Here is a 17,946-nt window from a genome sequence, read left to right on the forward strand (position 1 = left end):
AATCTCCGAAAGAAATCTTTTTATTCATTCCTGTGGACTTGAATTAGTGAAAAATTTTAATTGTATCTTAACAGGAATGTGTAATTTTATCATATATTTAATAATCATCCAAAAGTTATGGAAGCAATAACTTGGAACAGACTATACCCGCGGAGCTGGGAGTAATGGCTTTCTGATAGAAAGTAGTGTTGCTATAGAATGATACAAAGAATGGTAGCAAATATTATTGAATAATAATAAAAAGTTTTTCTTTTGGAAAGATGGAAGTATCTTTTAAACGTTTAAAATGAGAAGCAATATAGCATATCTTGATGTAATTTTCTAACAAATTGACTGCATTATAATCAAAACAGGTAATAAAATTTATTTGTATGTTTGAATATTAAAGATGGGAAACACTCAATTATAGAACCAATATACTACTTTTCTACTCTTTAAAGAAAATCCAATTATAACGCATTTGAACGAATACATTTTTTATTGAAGATCTTTTACATTGTTACACAATATAGTCATTTTTGTAACAAAGCAATGTCTTCTTTTAAAGAAGTTAAATCATCAGTCAGAAACTTTGTATCCGCTCACAAATGTGTAAAGGGCGTGTATGTAGGTAGCATATCGTGAAGAATTAGGTGTCCAGAATTGACTGCCCTTCTTCATCCTTACTACAAGGTGTCCAGTAGTACTCGCCCAAGTGGCAGTCTGGTCTTCCATGACCGTCCAGACGATTTGTTTGCCATCGAGTACTCCACCAATATACGCTTTTGCCCCTTTTTTTGTCAAATACGTCCAAGTAAAGGAATAAACCCCGTCCACAGGGGCCGTGAATTTACCGGTACTTGTGGCATATCCCTCACCAATGTTTGTGACTATATGGTTATACTTAATTATCTGATTCTTTGAAAGACTTGAGATAGAATTTTTCAGATAAACATGGAAGGCAACAGTTGTATCTAAAATACAAGAAATTTTGAATTAATTGTTTATCCTTTTAATAAAACAAAAACTTTGAAAAAAATAGTGTTTATCAAAATAAAAGTACTATGTAAAGAGTCAAGTAATATAATTAATATCATATCTATATGATAAACTCGTTTTAATTAAAGGGGCATTGTCACGATTTTTTTTCCATATTTTAAACTTTTCAATTTTTAATGTTTGAAATGCTTGGTTACGGTATTTCAAATGATCAGCCAAAGTTTCAACAAAGGTTTAAACATTAAAGCGAGATATAGAGCCTTTATTTCACTGTAACGTAAACAAAGCTCGTGCATATTCTTGTTTACATCGGTTGTATTTACGGGTTTTTTATTCAAGTATTCATATAACATAAATCACAATAAATTGCATATTGACTTCATAAATATATACAGTAAAACACGGTTATAGCGAACACGCTTATAATGAATTGACGCTTACAGCGAAGTGAATTTCATTCCCCAAGTCTCTATATCATGTTGTAAACTTGACGGATATAACGAATTACGCTTATAACGAAGTTAAATTGGCCGTCCCTGGGACTTCGTTATAAGCGTGTTTTACTGTATATATATATATATATAGAGAGAGAGAGAGAGAGAGAGAGAGAGAGAGAGAGAGAGAGAGAGAGAGAGAGAGAGAGAGATTCCTCTAAATATAGAATATATTCGTCCAGATTTCCCAGCCCTCATTTAAGAGTACTTGTCTATTATTTTTACTAGCAATATATTTATTTGTGTCATACATAATCTTGATGGAGGATATCAACCCATTTAGAAAATCTTTCTTACTACAGCATCTCATAATATATATAAAATATTTAATTTTTAAGGCAATGATATATTTTACTTGATCTAAATTCTTTCAGTTGTGAATCAGAGGGGTTAGGAAGTGATACAAAAATGTGATTTAAGGTTAGCAGAAATTTTTTAAACCGTTAAACGACCCAATGGTGTAAGGTTTCTACGGTTTCCATGTCTCATTGTTTATTTTCATATGTTGAAACTTTAATCTAAAGTTCATATCAAAGATATTTTGCAGATTTGTAACAAAGTCTTTGCCAAGTAATTTAAAAGTTTTCTTGCCCCACTCCAGAGCTTCATTTGAGTATATTATATCATCACAATGTTTTTTGCATCCTTTCCAAACAACTTGTGTTTTGTTGTAGTTTATATGAAGTCCACATATTTTGCAAAATCTTGCAAAATCTTACAATATTTTAAGACTTGATTGTAAAGATTGTTCACTACCATCCAATAAAAATGAGGTATCATCAGCAATCCTTGCTTTTTCAAATTTTAATAGCTTGGATTTCAGTACATATCAAGAACAGATAGGGTAATAATGGATCGCCTTGGCGACATCTTCGGTACAAACAAAAAGTGTCTGATATGTTACCTCTCTGATTCACAATTAATGTTATGTTTGAATAAAAAATACTAACCCACTTTCTAATGGACTCACCAAAATTAAAATATATAAGTGCTATTTTAATTTAAGACCATGACACGGCTGTATTTACTTGTAAACGTTTTGCTCTCTATGAACCCCCCTTCCCTTAATCTTGAACATAAGCAATCGAATATTATTTATCTATTCAAGCTTATACTCTTACAAATTCTATTTCAGCGATTTTTAACTATAGTTGGAAGCCAAAAAAACTTGATTAAAAATCTAAAAAATTTATATATATATTAATCTTAATCTTATATGAAAATATATCTAAATGCCTTTTGAAAAGCAAACAAACAAAAAAGAAATAAAAACCCTTTAAAGCATTAGAGGTATATATATACGATATTCATAGCCTACCATTAATATTCCAGGTCCTTCTGTTACAACTTGGTTCCCATCCTATTTCCCGACAAGTGTTTTTGTAGCTTCTTAGTCTTTTTATAAAAGCATTCTTGTCGTTGTTCTCAGCTAACGTCATACACAGAAGAGTAAGGCCGACAACCACACATGTTCTCAGTCCCTGAGAATATCCTTATATACTATACACACTATTTTATATACATATTTAAATTTGATTCTTGAAAGTTTACCAATTAAAAATAAAATATTCAAACTATTTTTCAACTTACCATTTTTCTGAACGGATTGCGAAAAGTACACAATAAAATTGTAATATGCAATATATTTCTCTTACTTAATATATACTTGGTTCATTCTTAATATGTCATTAAAATGAAATTAATACATCAATATCACGTTTCCTCAACAGTTTGTGCACGCAAGATAAAAACATTTCAAAGAGTTACTGGGTTTGATCTTTTTCAGAAAGCTAATATTTATAGAGCGAGAATTAATTGCAGTAAATGATGCATTACTCCAAATTTACAAATTCACAAAACAAAACAATGAAGTTTGTGCAAAAAATGAGAAATATAAGATCGGTTGACAAGATATGACATTTATAGTTTGTTAAACATTTTAAAGTAATACTGATCATTATATCTTTTTCAGAATTAATAAACCTTCTTAAAACTTCTTAAAACATAGAATCGTAGAAAATGAACGAAAATGTTCAGATTATATTGAAGTTTGAAACCAGAACTTGTGTATGTTTTTTTCTAGAAAAAAAAAGAAATTAACTGCTAGATAATAAATAATTATCAGCAATTTAATGAGGATCTAAAAAGTAAGCTTTTGTTCATTAGGTAAACTTTTGTTCTTAAGAAAATTAATGTCTGTTATTAGACCTTCAAAATCACTACAAAAAATTAAATTACATGATTGTAAAATATTTATTGTTGTCGAGCATGGTTTAATCACATGTTTGACTGTAACCAGTTATAGGTATTTTCTCGGAAGGGGGGGGGGTGGAATGGACAGAGGGGCATTTACTCTTAAATACTCAATTATACGTCTGACATATACGTCAACAAGATAAGCAATTACTTCTCATATTTTATAACACAAAAGATAAAATTGACTGGAAAACTTTCTCGGAAGGGGGGAGGGGGGGGGGAATGGACAGAGGGGCATTTACTCTTAAATACTCAATTATACGTCTGACATATACGTCAACAAGATAGGCAATTACTTCTCATATTTTATAACACAAAAGATAAAATTGACTGGAAAACTTCTGCAATGAGCGTAACGTATTCCTGATTATAACAAGAGCAAATGATAAAAATACCATTTCTAAGAAAAAAAATTTGATACTGAAAAACCGTTCGATGATGTCAATGCTAGAAACATTCAATGTATATATGATTGCACAACAAAAAGAATGAATACATTTTCCCTGTAAGTTCCTATATTTGTAAGTACAAAATACCTTTCTGACCACAGATAATTATATAACTTATCAATGCTGTTATGAAAATATAGTAGAATTTAAAAGATACAAGACATGGATTTAAAATTTTCTGTTACATGTAAGATATACTTATAATAACAGGTAGATAAAGTTGATTCATCGGCAATTAATATGTCCGCTGTCCAGTTATGTTGGGGAAATGTTGTTATAGAAGGTCTGAAACTGTGACAATACTGAATTAAATACACTTTACGTGTATTACTTGGTGAAAAGAAATTTATTGACAGGTTCTCTATCTTTAGTATGTTAATTTGTAACATAAATACTTAAATAGCTGGTGTAAATTTCTTTCATGAAATAACTCAACCAGTATAGTGTCACAATAATCACATTTCTATTATTGTCATTATTCATGCAGACTTAATTTCATTACATGAAGAAAAGAAAACTTTTTTTGTCAGTTTTAGATTACTGCACGTAAAAAACCTTATTTTTTTAATAAAAATTACTAATAAGTTTTTTTGCACCAAATCTCTGGTTTTACCACAGTATGTCGTTTTCTTATAAACTTTGGAGCTAGAAGTCTCTATATTCAACATTAATATAATGCAAGTTGACTAACTGTTCACAGCAAATGTTCAATGTTATCTCCATTCGTATTGATTATTGCACCAATTTTGGCGTGACTCAGAAATGTCGTGTGTTAGACAACCATCAATTCCTGACGGCTACCCCACGGGCGCCGCCAGTGGTACCCCTCCTACCGTCACTTTCGTCTGTAACCCCGGGTATACTCTCTCTGGCAACCCGGCATACACCTGTGATACAAGTGGAGCGAATCCGCATTGGACAGGAAACGCGGAGTGAATTACTATGTTCATCAAAGACGGTATTGGTAAATAAAATGCATGGTTTATTTTGTAGTTTTTTAATGTTTATACGTTTTTATTTACAATATACACGCATTGATGTTTTACCTCTCACCAATTTGCTTTTATGAAACATATACTGTTTTAATATTTTTAATTCTTAAGCGTTTTGAATTTCAACTTAAACTAATGGAAAAAAAGATTAAGACTTACATATATTTTTCTAATGTTGAATTCATTCACTGTGTAAGTTAACAAACATAAAAACATAAAAAATCTTATTTTGATAAAAGCTCTTTCATAGTTTTAGGAGACTTTGAGATTTTAATATAAAACAGGATGCAATAACACTATTCGGTCTTTAGTTTTTCTTTTAAATAAATTATGAAGGTATATATCGAGGTTTTAACAACAAAGACAAACCAATCATAGATTCTCTTACAAATTTATTCTCAAATTCTTAAATGGTACCTCCATTTTTACTACGAGCATTGTTTTTCAAGGAAACCTATCTATAACACTTTGAAAATAGTCAGATTTTATATAATACGAACAATTTAGATATTTTTGTAGTCTCATGTATTCCTACGCCAGAGTTTAATATAGTCTCGTTTAACCAAACACTCGGCTGTCTCCGTGAATTTCCGACAAGCAAAGAGGCTCTCTTGCTTGTCGGAGATTAACGGAAACAGCTGAACGTCTGGTTGAACGAGACAATAGTTCGATATCAATAGTGCTTGGACCCGTACAATTTTTTGAAACGTTTCGATTACTAATAGATAGTTTAAAATCCATCTTTAAATATTACACAACATGATTCATATGGGGTTTCTCGAAATTCTTGTCAGAAAAGTCTTAAAATCCATATTATTATAAAAAAGTGCGTAATTCAAATACCGACAAGAAACTAATTGCCATGCAAGATAAGTTGATTTTAAAATAAATGATAAACGATAAAATCAACTCCGGTCAGTACTTCAGTACTTTGATTAAGAAAAGGATTGACAGAAACTTCTCGCTCTAATTACAGTTCACATTCATAGAATACACACAAAATACAATTTTTTTTTCAAATGACATTAAATTTATTTCAATATTTGAAATTGCAAAAAAAGAAGAAAGAAATGGCACAAACAATTGGATTATTAATCAAATCTATAATCCTCTGTTTAAGTTTACTTATGTAGAAAATGAAAATGATTTTCAATTTTAAAAAATTCTTCCCCATGTGTCCAATCTTAAAACTAATGAACAGAAAAGCCTGAAAGGGGCATGGTCACGATTTTGGTCAAAATTAATTTTCCCGTTTTTAACTCACCTGGACTGAAAACTCAAATTAACTTTTCTGATCACATTTTGTCCGACGACTGTCTGTTTGTCCGTCTGTTTGTAAACGTTTTACATTTCCGACTTCTTCAGAAGAACTGAGTCGATTTCAATCAAACTCGTAATACAGCATTCTTAAGTGAATGGTGCATGTACTTATTGAAAATTTGCTGATTAAAGATAAAGATAAAGCGACTGCGGATTTTGATTGCTCAAATAATCTCATAGAACGTTTTAACAAAGTAATGATGTTTAGGAGTTCATCAAAATGTCTAACAGTAAAAGCTTTGAAATGAGTACAATTTGAGTGTATTACTTATAGAGCAAGATTGATATAGAGTGATGCTTATTCACATTAAACCGACATGAAAAATGCTCGATGTGTTAGTATGTAATCCAACAATGACGCTCCTAAAGCTTTGCTATAACCGACTGGGAAAAGAACACTCAAATCTTTCCGCCACGTCCTATGACTTGAAATACAGAGTACGGATTGTGACGTCATAAAATCCAAAACTCATGATCCTCCTGTGGGTCAACTCGTTATATGACTAAACTTTATGTAGAAACTACATACAGATGGTATATTTCAACTGTCATTCATTTAATTCGAACTGAAATGTGCGTTTATTTTTGGTTGGTGCCAAACTCAGTTACTTTTTCATTTTGCATCCGATTGTAATGAAAATTAACGTAAGTGAATATGCGTTAATGGACGGTGTTCATATTCATAAATATTTAAATGAAGACAATTCAAAGGTTCCAGTAAATTATGATCGACCAATAATGGACCAGTGTCGCTATATGAGAACAGTCTGTTGTAGACAAATTTTCATGTAAGCTTCTAACTTGTTACTTTATAGTGCTGATATGTTGTTATTTCGTCGTAGAAAAAATAACTTGAAGTTAATAATTTGTTTTTTTTTCTGTTCTACAATATTTGATAAAACATTTTTTATATATATATCAGTGGAAAAGAATAGCGATGATTGAATAGCGATGGTAAATACGTGTATATCTTATATAACACTGAGTTATTATGTTTCCAAAATATATCAGAAGGGTTGCACGACTGTTGATGTCCGAACTGAGTTTTTTAATCTTCAGATCATAATTAACATGAAAACTAAGTTTGAATAAAATTATTTGCATAGTAACATTCTGATGTAACAAATAACGGTATGTGTAAATCATATTTATGATTATGCATTTAAATGAAATGTTAATTCTTGGGAACTATTGGTTATCAAATGTTTGAAATTCTTATGGCATTCTGATCCCAAATCAAGTTTCATTGAGAAAATGATACGTTGCACCGAATAACATAAAAACATTTCTATGAGGGCGTAAGAAATGTAGGCAAGTTATCTGCTACGATGTGTACTTCCTCTCTTTATCGGAAACTATTTTGTGTTTTATGCAAGACATCATCTTAACCCATATACTAGTTGAATATTCGTACACAGAAAGTTTACTATAATTTCTCATGCAAAATTTGAGCAAGGGCATAGTGACGCAGAACTTTCCATCTCTACAGGATATATTTCTAAAGTTGAAGGGAATACAAATTTTGTCGCGTCGAGTTAACTAATTCGTTATTTGTACCATGTACTGCACTGTTGTTTTTTTTTTAATATTTGACCCCCCCCTCCCCACCATAATAGTTGAATTTTTTATAGGAAGTCTTCTCATCCACCCACTTTGGAAGGCTTTGCTACGTGCCAAATTAGTTATGAACGATAACCCATTCGCTGCATCTTTTAAAAGAAGTATTAAGTAGATAGAAGTTACTACGTATGATTGTCGTCGAGTTCCGAATTTCGAGAAAACATAAATAGAAACTTACAAAAATCTTTTTTTTAAGGATAAGAATATTAGTGAACTAACTATAATTTTAAATAAATATTAAAGAAGCAAAAAAATTATAACATAAATTTTACTGTTCCTGGGTTTGTTTGTTTGTTTTATCACAAATTGGTTTCCATCCCATTTCCCGACAATCGTTTTTTTGTAGATTTTTAGTAGAAATATCTTGCTGTTTGGTCCCATGCTAACTATGACACTATAATATAGTGATATTTTAAGTCTGATTTTCAAAAGGTAGGAAAAATTGAAACAAAGAATAGTCCAACAGATATGTTGCAGTAACTACTCTTAAACCCTTATAAAAAACAAAACAAAACAAACACGATATAAACATATATGAACAGAATGTTTATTGAAGACAGTCTTCAAAATTTGATCATATTTCTAACAAAGCAATGTTCACAATTAGAAAGTGCAATCATTTGTCAGAAATTTTGAATCCGCTCAAGAAAGTATAGTCGTTGTGTATGTAGGCTACATGACTATCAATATTAGGTGTCCAAAATTGACTTCCCTTCTTCATTCTTATTACAAGGTTTCCAGTAGTACTTGCCCAAGTTGCAGACTGTGCAAAAATGCCCGTACAGACAATTTGCTTGCCATCAACAAATCCGCCAATAAACACCGTTGCGCCTTTTTTTGTCATATAGGTCCATGTAAATGAATACACTCCATCCACTGGAGCCGTGAATTTTCCCGTGTTTGTGTCATACCCTTCGCCAATGTTTGTGATTACGTGATCATACTTGATTATCTGATTCTTTTGAATACTTGAAATAGATTTCTTCAGATCAACATGGAAGGCAACAGTGGTACCTTAAATACAAGAAATATTAAATGATAGGTTTGTTTTTAATAAAACAAAAACTTTGAAAAGAAATAGTGTTAATCAAAATACTATATAAATACATATAATATAATTAATATCATCTCTGTATGATTAATTCGTTTTCATTAAAAGGACAAGGTCACAATTTTCCCCCAAAGATTACTTTTCAATTTTTAAAGTGTTCTATGCTTGTTAAGGAATTCGGTTTTTTTTTATTTTAAAACGAGATACAGAGCCTTTATTTCATAGTAACGTAAACAAAGCTCATGCAATGTTTATGTTTACATAGGTTGTATTTACTGGTAAAAACTTGTGTTCTATGTAAAATTTACCTGTAAGTTTATAACAGACATAATTTTACAGTTTTTAACGCGTCCTTTCTTATTTTGTTTCGAGTAAACATACGAATACAAATGGATAAATAAGCAAAAATGAAAACTTGACTATCTACATAATGTCAAAATGCTCGGACAAAACATAATCATTTGACTTGCTCCTTATAAAAACCAATCAAGACATTTGATTAAAAAAAACACATATTTATTTGTTCTTTAAGGATATACAGAGCGAATTACAGAATTGAAGCGAGTCAGAGTAAATTAAATGATATTGTGACAATACTTTTTATCATACCATATGGCCTGAGGGCGCATCGATCACAAGATCAAGCCGAAACTGTCATAAGATCATGACTTTTCAAAATGATTTCCGAGATAAATGGTGCATTTTTATGCACATGTTTCGATTTTTGAATTGTTTTCAAATCGTTTAGTGTTTTATTTGATGAGTGCTTTTTACTTCCTTTTTATGAATAGTTCACTAGTCTTTCTTTTGCTTTACCTTTCGATAAAAGAAAATCATTCTCCAAATAAATTTATATATTTAGTGAAATACGATTTAAAAAATGCTAACACATGTTACATTCAGTAATAAGAAAAGCTAGTGTAGTTTAGAAAGAAATCATGACTATATTATCTCAAGATATAAAGTTGGGAAGTAGCTATAGTTGGCTAACATATTTTTTCATTGATAAAATAATTTAAGACAAAGCACAACTATTTGATAAAATAAGACGGTCCAATCTCCTCCCCTTTATTTGAAACATAAGCAATCGAATAGACTGTTTGCAGCAGATCCCTTCATTATTTATCTTTTCAAGCTTATAGTCTTACAAATTTCCTATTTCAACGATATTTAATCATAATTTGAAAAGATAAAAATAAAAAAATGAAAATCTAAATAATTAATAAAATCCAAATTTTATGCGAAAAACCTAAATTCTCCTTTCAAAAGGAAACAAACAGAAAAGAAATGAAAAATCGATTTGAGAAGACCTTAAAATTAATAAATATTTAACAACCTAAGTTTAAAGCATTAGAGATACAAACGATATTTATAGCTTATCATTACTATTCCGGGTCCTTCTTTCACAGGTTGGTTCCCATCCTATTTCCCGACAAGTGTTTTTGTAGCTTCTCAGCCTTTTTACAAACGAACTGTTGTCGTTGTTCTCAGCTAACGTCATAAAGAGAAGAGAAAGGCCGACAACCACACATGTTCCCAGTCCCTGAGAATATCATTATATACTATACACACTATTTTATATACAATTTCAAATTTGATTTGTAAATATTTACCTTAAAAAATTATACAAACTATTTTTCAACTTACCATTTTTTCTAAACAGATTGCAAATTCAAAAGCACACCAACAAGTTGCAATGTGCAGTATATTTCTCTTACTTATATACACGATTCATTCTAAATATGTCATTAAAATGAAAATAAAACGTCAATATCACATTTCCTAAACATGTTGTGCACGCAAGATAAAGTTTTTAAAGAGATATTGGGTTTGATGTTTTTCAGAAGCTAATACTTATAAAGCGAGCTTCAGTGACAATAAATCAACATTACTGAAAATTCACAAAACAAAAAATTCAACTTGAAATTTGTGCTAAAAAGGGAAATTCAAGATCGATTGATAATATATGAAAATTATTGTTTGTTAAACATTTTAATTTTTAAAGTAATATTGATCGTAACTTAATTATAACTTAATTAACCTTCTTAAAACATCTTGAAACAGAGAATCGTTGTAGAAATTAACGGAAATGATCAGATTATATTGAATTTTGAAACCATAATTTGTGTAGGTTTCTTTCGAAATAAAAAGGAAAATAACTGCTAGAAAATTAATATCTCCAATTTAATGCGGGTATGAAAAATAAGTTGTTGTTCATCAGGTAAACTGTTGCACTTTAGAAAGGTCTGTCATAAGACATAATCTTTACACAAAAAAATCAAATTACATGTAAAGTATTTGCTGTTGCCGAGCGTGTTTTAATCTCATGTATTACTATGACCAGTTATAGGTATTTTCTCGGAGGGGGGGGGGGTGGTTAATGGACAAAGGGGCATCTACTTCTGAATACTCAGTCATAGGCCTGACATATACGTCATATATTAGCAATAACTTCTCATATTTTATAACACAAAAGATAAAATTGTCTGCAAAAATTCATCAATGAGGACTTGATAAAATTATCATTCCTAGGAAAATGTAGTTTAATAATGAAAAACCGTGTAATAATGTCAATGCTAAAAACATTCATTGTAAAAATGAATGCATAACAAAGAATACATTTTCTTAATTAGTTCCCATATTTGTAAGTACGAAATACCCTACCGATAATCATATAAATCATCAATGTTGTTATGAAAATATAGTAATTAAAAGTACACAATGCATGGATTTTAAATTCTCTGTTAAGATATACTAATAGTTAATAACAGGTAGATAAAGTTAATTTATCTGCGGTTATTATATGATGTCCGCTGTTCAGTTATGTTGGCGGTATTGTTATTATAAGATGTCCGATACTGTAACGATATTGAATTTAACACACGTTACGTGTTTTACCTAGTAAAAACATTACAGACAGGTTTTCTATCTTTGGTATGTTAACAGTAAATAGATAAAGAGTTGTAAATATCGAATTCTTTCATAAAGATAACACAAACAGTAGACTGTCACAATAATCACTTTTATTATCAGTTCGTATTGTCATTAAACATGCAGACTAAATTTAATTTAGTGAAGAAAAGAAAACTCTAATTTGTCAGTTTTAGATTACTGCACCAAAAAACCTTAAGTTTTTAAAAATTACTTTTCATGTAGACCATATATATATTTTTTCTGTAACCACCCTTTAAATTGAAACGTTGAAGTGTTTTGCTTGAAATCTCTGGTTTTACTACAGTATGTCGTTTTCTCAAGAAATGTATAGCTAGAAGTCTCTATATTCAGCATTTATCTAATGCAAATTGATTAACTGTTCACAGCAAATGTTCAATGTTATCTCCATTCGTATTAATTATCACACCAATCTTTGGCGTGACTCCGGAATGTCGTGTGTTGGACAACCATCGATCCCTGACGACTACCCAACGGGCGCCGCCAGTGGTACCCCTCCTACTGTGATCCTCGTCTGTAACCCCGGGTATACTCTCTCTGGCAGCCCGACTTACACCTGTGATTTCAGTCGAAAGAGTCCGCATTTGACAGGAAATGCGGAGTGTATAACTATGTTCATCAAAGGTTATGAAACATATACTGTTTGAATTTTTTTTATTTTTAAGCGTTTTGAATTTGAACTAAAATTAATGGGAAAAAAGATTAAGACTTCCATATTTTTTTTCTAATATTGAATTCATTCAGTGTCTAAGAGAAACATTTCTATTCCAGTATCCCTATTCATAAAAAAAACTTATTTTGATAAAAACTCTTTCATAGTTTTAGAAGACTTTGAGATTTAATATATAACGGTATGCAATAACACTATTCGGTCTTTAGTTTTTCTATAAAATATGAATTAGAGGTTTTAACAACAAAGACAAAACAATCATAGATTCTCTTACAAATTTATTCTCAAATTCTTAAATGATACCTCAATTTTTACAATCTAATTAAAGTAGCGAGTAAGCGAGCGGATCTAACATCTAATTTTAATCAGATTGCCATTTTTACTACGATCGGCTAAAGACAGTTTTCCTGTCACTAAGTAGCTATTTAAACAAAGCTGATTTTTTTTAGTAGAAATTGGAACCATTGCCATTCTGAATATATTTTGATGAAACTGAAATCGAAATCATGGGCAAGATCAAAACGTCTTAACTGATTTAAATGCATGGTTTTATAAGTATCAGACTAGGTGGACCTCAGCCAAATGGGAATGTTCTGAATAGGATGTCGATTTTTTTTCCTTCACGTGCATTTGAGAGTAACGTGTGCATCTTGTTTATTTCCGACGATACTCCCTTGACTTAGTTTTGACATACCTCCGCCAATGTTACATGTAAAGGGGTATCATGTGAGGAACAAAGAATGATTCCAAGCCATCAGTTTGCTTTACTTGCAATTCTGTCTTCATCTTGTCCGGTGACCTACTTGTAACTGTTATTGAATTAGAATATCGTATATCTTAAAGCAAATGTTTAAAATACTATGTATTCTTAGAAAAAAATCTTTTGTGAGGTTTTAATGGCAATTAAGTGTCTTTCATAACCATTGATTCATAAAGGACAAGACAGTGAATTCTTTTTCTCTACCTTATATCGTATCTACTTCACTTAAACTATTACTATTTTTGAAAAGAATGTTCGAAAGAATTTTAGTTAATCTTAATACTATATCAGAATACTGATCATTTAAGGTAGTACGAAACACCCCTGAATTTTTTTTCTTTAATACACAAAATAATGACTTAATATTATGTAAAAATTAATTTCAGTCCATTATCTTAAGAAAAAAATAGAAATCATACCAATCAATTACTCAAGGCCCAAAAAATTGAGATACAACGTATTTCGACAATTTTGGAACAAACATTTGGATGGTGTTTAAATGATTTTTGTACAATTTAGCCTTATATCATGCGTAACTTGTGTTCTTATCAAAGTAAAGACCTCAAATTTGAAAACAACCACCACCAGTGTTTAGGCTTTATGTCAAACAAATTTCAAGGGCATATCAACATGTCAAAGGTCAAATATGATGACGTCATCTAGGATTTTTATCAATTTATACCTCCGTCAAACATACTTTAACCTTAATTAATCTAAAACCATTGGTTAAATTTTCTTTATTTTATTATATTTAAATTACAGGTTCATGGAAATCATACTGTTAAATTTTTATTTAAATTTGAATTATACATTCTCGTTTTAGATACCGTTAAGTACTGCAAATTTTCGTCTTCAAAGAGTATTCATAAGAGCTATTCATCAGTATTTTCGTCTTCAAAGAGTATTCATAAGAGCTATTCATAAGAGTATTCATAAGAGCTAGTTTTACATTATATTGCATGATAAATTATCTTAAGTTACCTGTAAGAATTTATTTCAGTATCTGTAAGTAACAAGAAGGTATCCTGTTTATATAGCAGCACAACTATTGTAGTATCTTGAAAAATAACTTAATGGCATAGAAAACTATAACAATGACAATTTCATTGTACACTCCACGGAAAGGAAATTCCAATGGCAGTTTGGGGCGATGTGGGCAAAAATTATGAGGTCAGAATTTTTTCAAATTTTATGTATTTAAAGATTTCATTCCAAAGAAGAAAATATTAAATTAAATATTAAAAATAAAAAATTCAGGAAAAATGAATTAAAGGAAAAATTTAGCTTATCTGTTTTGGCCTACCTTAAAGTAATCTTGAATATTGATTTTACATGTCTTCAAATTTAGTTTGTATCTGTTTCAGGTGTTAATGCAATTATTCAATCAGAAATTGCACCAGCTCCGCGACGCAAGTTTTTTTTAAAGTGGGTAATATTGGACTACAAACTAACCTATAATACAAAGACTAAAGCCGATAGATAAATTGAAAATGTAATAATTCATTTTTGTTATGCTAGTTTTTAAATTTTTAATTACTTTTACATGATATTTTCCATACTGGTAAGAGCATATAGTAAATGAACATCTGCTAGGTTAAACATAATGCAAAAAGATAATCAAAGATAGGATGTTAACATATTTTGACAGTTGAAAAATGTTCATGCCATATAGAAACCACAATGTTTATACATACATGTACAAGAAAACAAAATTGACACAAGCGTCAAAAGACGGCGGGAAAAACTTTGTTGAATTCTGAACAATATGATTATTTGAAAATATCAAGTTGTTAATTACAAAAAAAAAATCCACTTACAGACATGGACTAAGTGGATTTCATCAGCTTTTGAAAATTAGATTGATTTCACTTTACTTATTCATTAAATAAATTAATTTTAATCTTATTATTTTTTAAGATAACATTTTCATACTTTGGTCTTGTTCAACCACACTCTTTTTTAGCTATTTCTGTGTTTAGCAGACAAAGTATTTGATTGAACTACATGCAGACATTTGTAATAGCCCCATGAAAACGCACAGCTACTTTTAACATTCAAACATATTAAATAACCCTTCTAGCGGCCGGTGTTGAATTTGAATATAATGAAAAATGGCGAAGATAAAGGACGCCATAGCATTTTGAAAAAAAATATTTATTCGGAACTGTGGACTGAGTGATATGCTATTTTCATGCATGACGATAATAAAAACAACAGGAAATTTCTAAACCCTTATTATGTATAAAATAGGTAATATGGAATAATTTGTTTTAAATTTATTTTTAGTTTGGTTTTGGATTCCGATAGCAGTTGGTTCTTTGGTGACCATAGCCGTAATATCAGTTTTATGTGTTTGCTGCTTTAAAAAGTGTTATAGGTTTGTAAAACATACGCTCATTATTCAAGAAAATTAAACAACCCGCTCATGTTTATTTTTAGTTTCCGTGCTCTACGAAGTCCACAGACTTTTCCAAATTAAGATTCACATTTCTTTTAAAGTTTTTTTGTTTTTTTTAATAAACCTATCATTTGAAAGAATCGAAAAATTATTAAAAGAGAACATTAAACAATGAATTAAACAAAACAGCATCTTAATCCGAAACTATTACAGTGTTCTAGAAAATATAAACAGTGCTTATAGGTTACTTACACACATGATCTTCCATGTATAAGTATGTCAAGTTCAGTGGAAAACTCATTATGTATTTCAGGAAAAATAGAGTGCAAAACATAGGACCAACCAAAATGGAAGACTTTCCAGTGGGTGTGATGTGACCATGGTGGCTGCACGTGTTCTGGATATTGCTTTTCCCGTGGTTATTTTGCAGAACCATTGCAAAGTTCTTAGTATTTCTCACGAAAGTCCTTATTATTAGCAATTCTATTTTGTATATTCCTGTATAAATAACTATTCCAAAGGTGAAAAAAATATGTACATATATTTTACTATACGTATATTGTTTAAGGTCGTTTTGTTTTTGGTCTTTGTTTGGGTTTTTTCGGGGGGGGGGGGTGGTTGCTGGTTCTTTCCTTTATTTTATTTTATTTTATCTACTACCAAACACAACATCGTCACAAAAAAATCGAATTGATTATCTATGATGTCATTTTTTAGATAAGGATTGACAGAAACTTCTCGCTTTAATTAATGGACCAGTGTCACTATGTATGAGGAAAGCCTTGTTGTAGACAGATTTTTATGTGCGCTTCTAACTTGTTACTTTATATTGCTGATATGTTGTTATTTCCTCGTACATAAATTAACGTAAAGTTAATCAATCATTTGTTTTTTCTGTTCTACAATATTTGATCAAAAGAAAAACTCTTTTATCAGCGGGAGAGATTGGTGAAGATTGAATAGCGACGGTAAATGCATGGCATTGTATATCGTATATAACACTGACTTATCGTGTTTCCAAAAATTCATCAAAAGGGTAGCACGACTTATGATGTCCGAACTAAATTTTTGAATTTTCAGATCATAAAAGATTGAATAAAATTATTTGCAAAGGAACATTTTGATGTAACAAATAACGCTATATGTGAATCATATTTAAGATTATGCATGCAATTCAAATGTTAATTCTTTGGAATTATTGGTTATCAAATGTTTAAAATTCTTATGGCATTCTGATCCCAAATCAAGTTTCATTAAGAAAATGATACGTTGCACCGAATAACATAAAAACATTTTTAGGAGGGCGTAAGAAATGTAGGCAAGTTATCTGCAACGATGTTAACGTCCTCTCTTTATCGGAAACTATTTTGTGTTTTATGCAAGACATCATCTTAACCCATATACTAGTTGACTATTCGTACACAGAAAGTTTACTATAATTTCTCATGCAAAATTTGAGCAAGGGCATAGTAACGCAGAACTTTCCATCTCTACAGGATATTTTTAAAAAGTTGAAGGAAATCCACTTTGGAAAACTTTGCTTCGTGCCAAATTAGTTAGGAACGGTAACCCATTCGCTGCATCTTTTAAAAGAAGTTTTAAGTAGTTAGAAGTTATTACGCATGATTGTCGTCGAGTTCCGAATTTCGAGAAAACATGAATAGAAACTTACAAAAATCTTTTTTTAAAAAGTATATGAATCTTAGTGAACTAACTATAATTTTAAATAAATATTAAAGAGGCAAAAAAAAAATTAACATAAATTTTACTGTTCCTGGGTTTGTTTGTTGTTTTTTTTTTTTATCACAAATTGGTTCCCATCCCATTTCCCGACGATCGTTTTTGTAGCTTTTTAGTAGAAATATCTTGCTGTTTGGTCCCATGCTAACTATGACACTAAAATATAGTGATATTTTAAGTCTGATTTTCAAAAGGTAGGAAAATTGAAACAAAGAATTGTCTTACAAATATATTGCAATATTTACATCTACAAAGTATTATTCCCT

At 30.3% G+C, this 17,946-nt stretch overlaps 2 protein-coding genes across 2 annotated transcripts; both read right to left on the reverse strand.

Annotated features, from left to right (window-relative positions):
- Window positions 1-539: 539 nt before the first annotated feature.
- LOC128158252 (complement C1q subcomponent subunit B-like) lies at window positions 540-3,101 on the reverse strand. The gene is made up of 3 exons (XM_052821010.1): window positions 3,063-3,101; window positions 2,791-2,953; window positions 540-953 (listed from the first exon to the last, which is right to left on the reverse strand). The coding sequence occupies exons 1-3, from the start codon at window positions 3,063-3,065 to the stop codon at window positions 559-561; spliced, it is 561 nt and encodes a 186-aa protein (XP_052676970.1). The 5' UTR covers window positions 3,066-3,101; the 3' UTR covers window positions 540-558.
- Window positions 3,102-8,634: 5,533 nt separating this feature from the next.
- Window positions 8,635-10,838, reverse strand: LOC128158253 (complement C1q subcomponent subunit B-like). Its single transcript, XM_052821011.1, has 3 exons — window positions 10,808-10,838; window positions 10,547-10,703; window positions 8,635-9,123 (listed from the first exon to the last, which is right to left on the reverse strand). Exons 1-3 carry the CDS (start codon window positions 10,808-10,810, stop codon window positions 8,726-8,728), a joined length of 558 nt encoding a protein of 185 aa, XP_052676971.1. The 5' UTR covers window positions 10,811-10,838; the 3' UTR covers window positions 8,635-8,725.
- Window positions 10,839-17,946: the final 7,108 nt, after the last annotated feature.

This window comes from Crassostrea angulata, chromosome 8 (genome assembly GCF_025612915.1).
Source record: "Crassostrea angulata isolate pt1a10 chromosome 8, ASM2561291v2, whole genome shotgun sequence".
NCBI classification, from domain to species: Eukaryota; Metazoa; Mollusca; class Bivalvia; order Ostreida; family Ostreidae; genus Magallana; species Magallana angulata.

Bases quoted from the DNA above. Each gene is read 5' to 3' on its own strand.
- LOC128158252 (XM_052821010.1), bottom strand. The intron at 954-2,790 runs GTAGGCTATGAA...CTTGTATTTTAG, and splicing joins AAGGACCTGGAATATTAATG to ATACAACTGTTGCCTTCCAT.
- LOC128158253 (XM_052821011.1), bottom strand. The intron at 9,124-10,546 runs GTAATGATAAGC...CTTGTATTTAAG, and splicing joins TGAAAGAAGGACCCGGAATA to GTACCACTGTTGCCTTCCAT.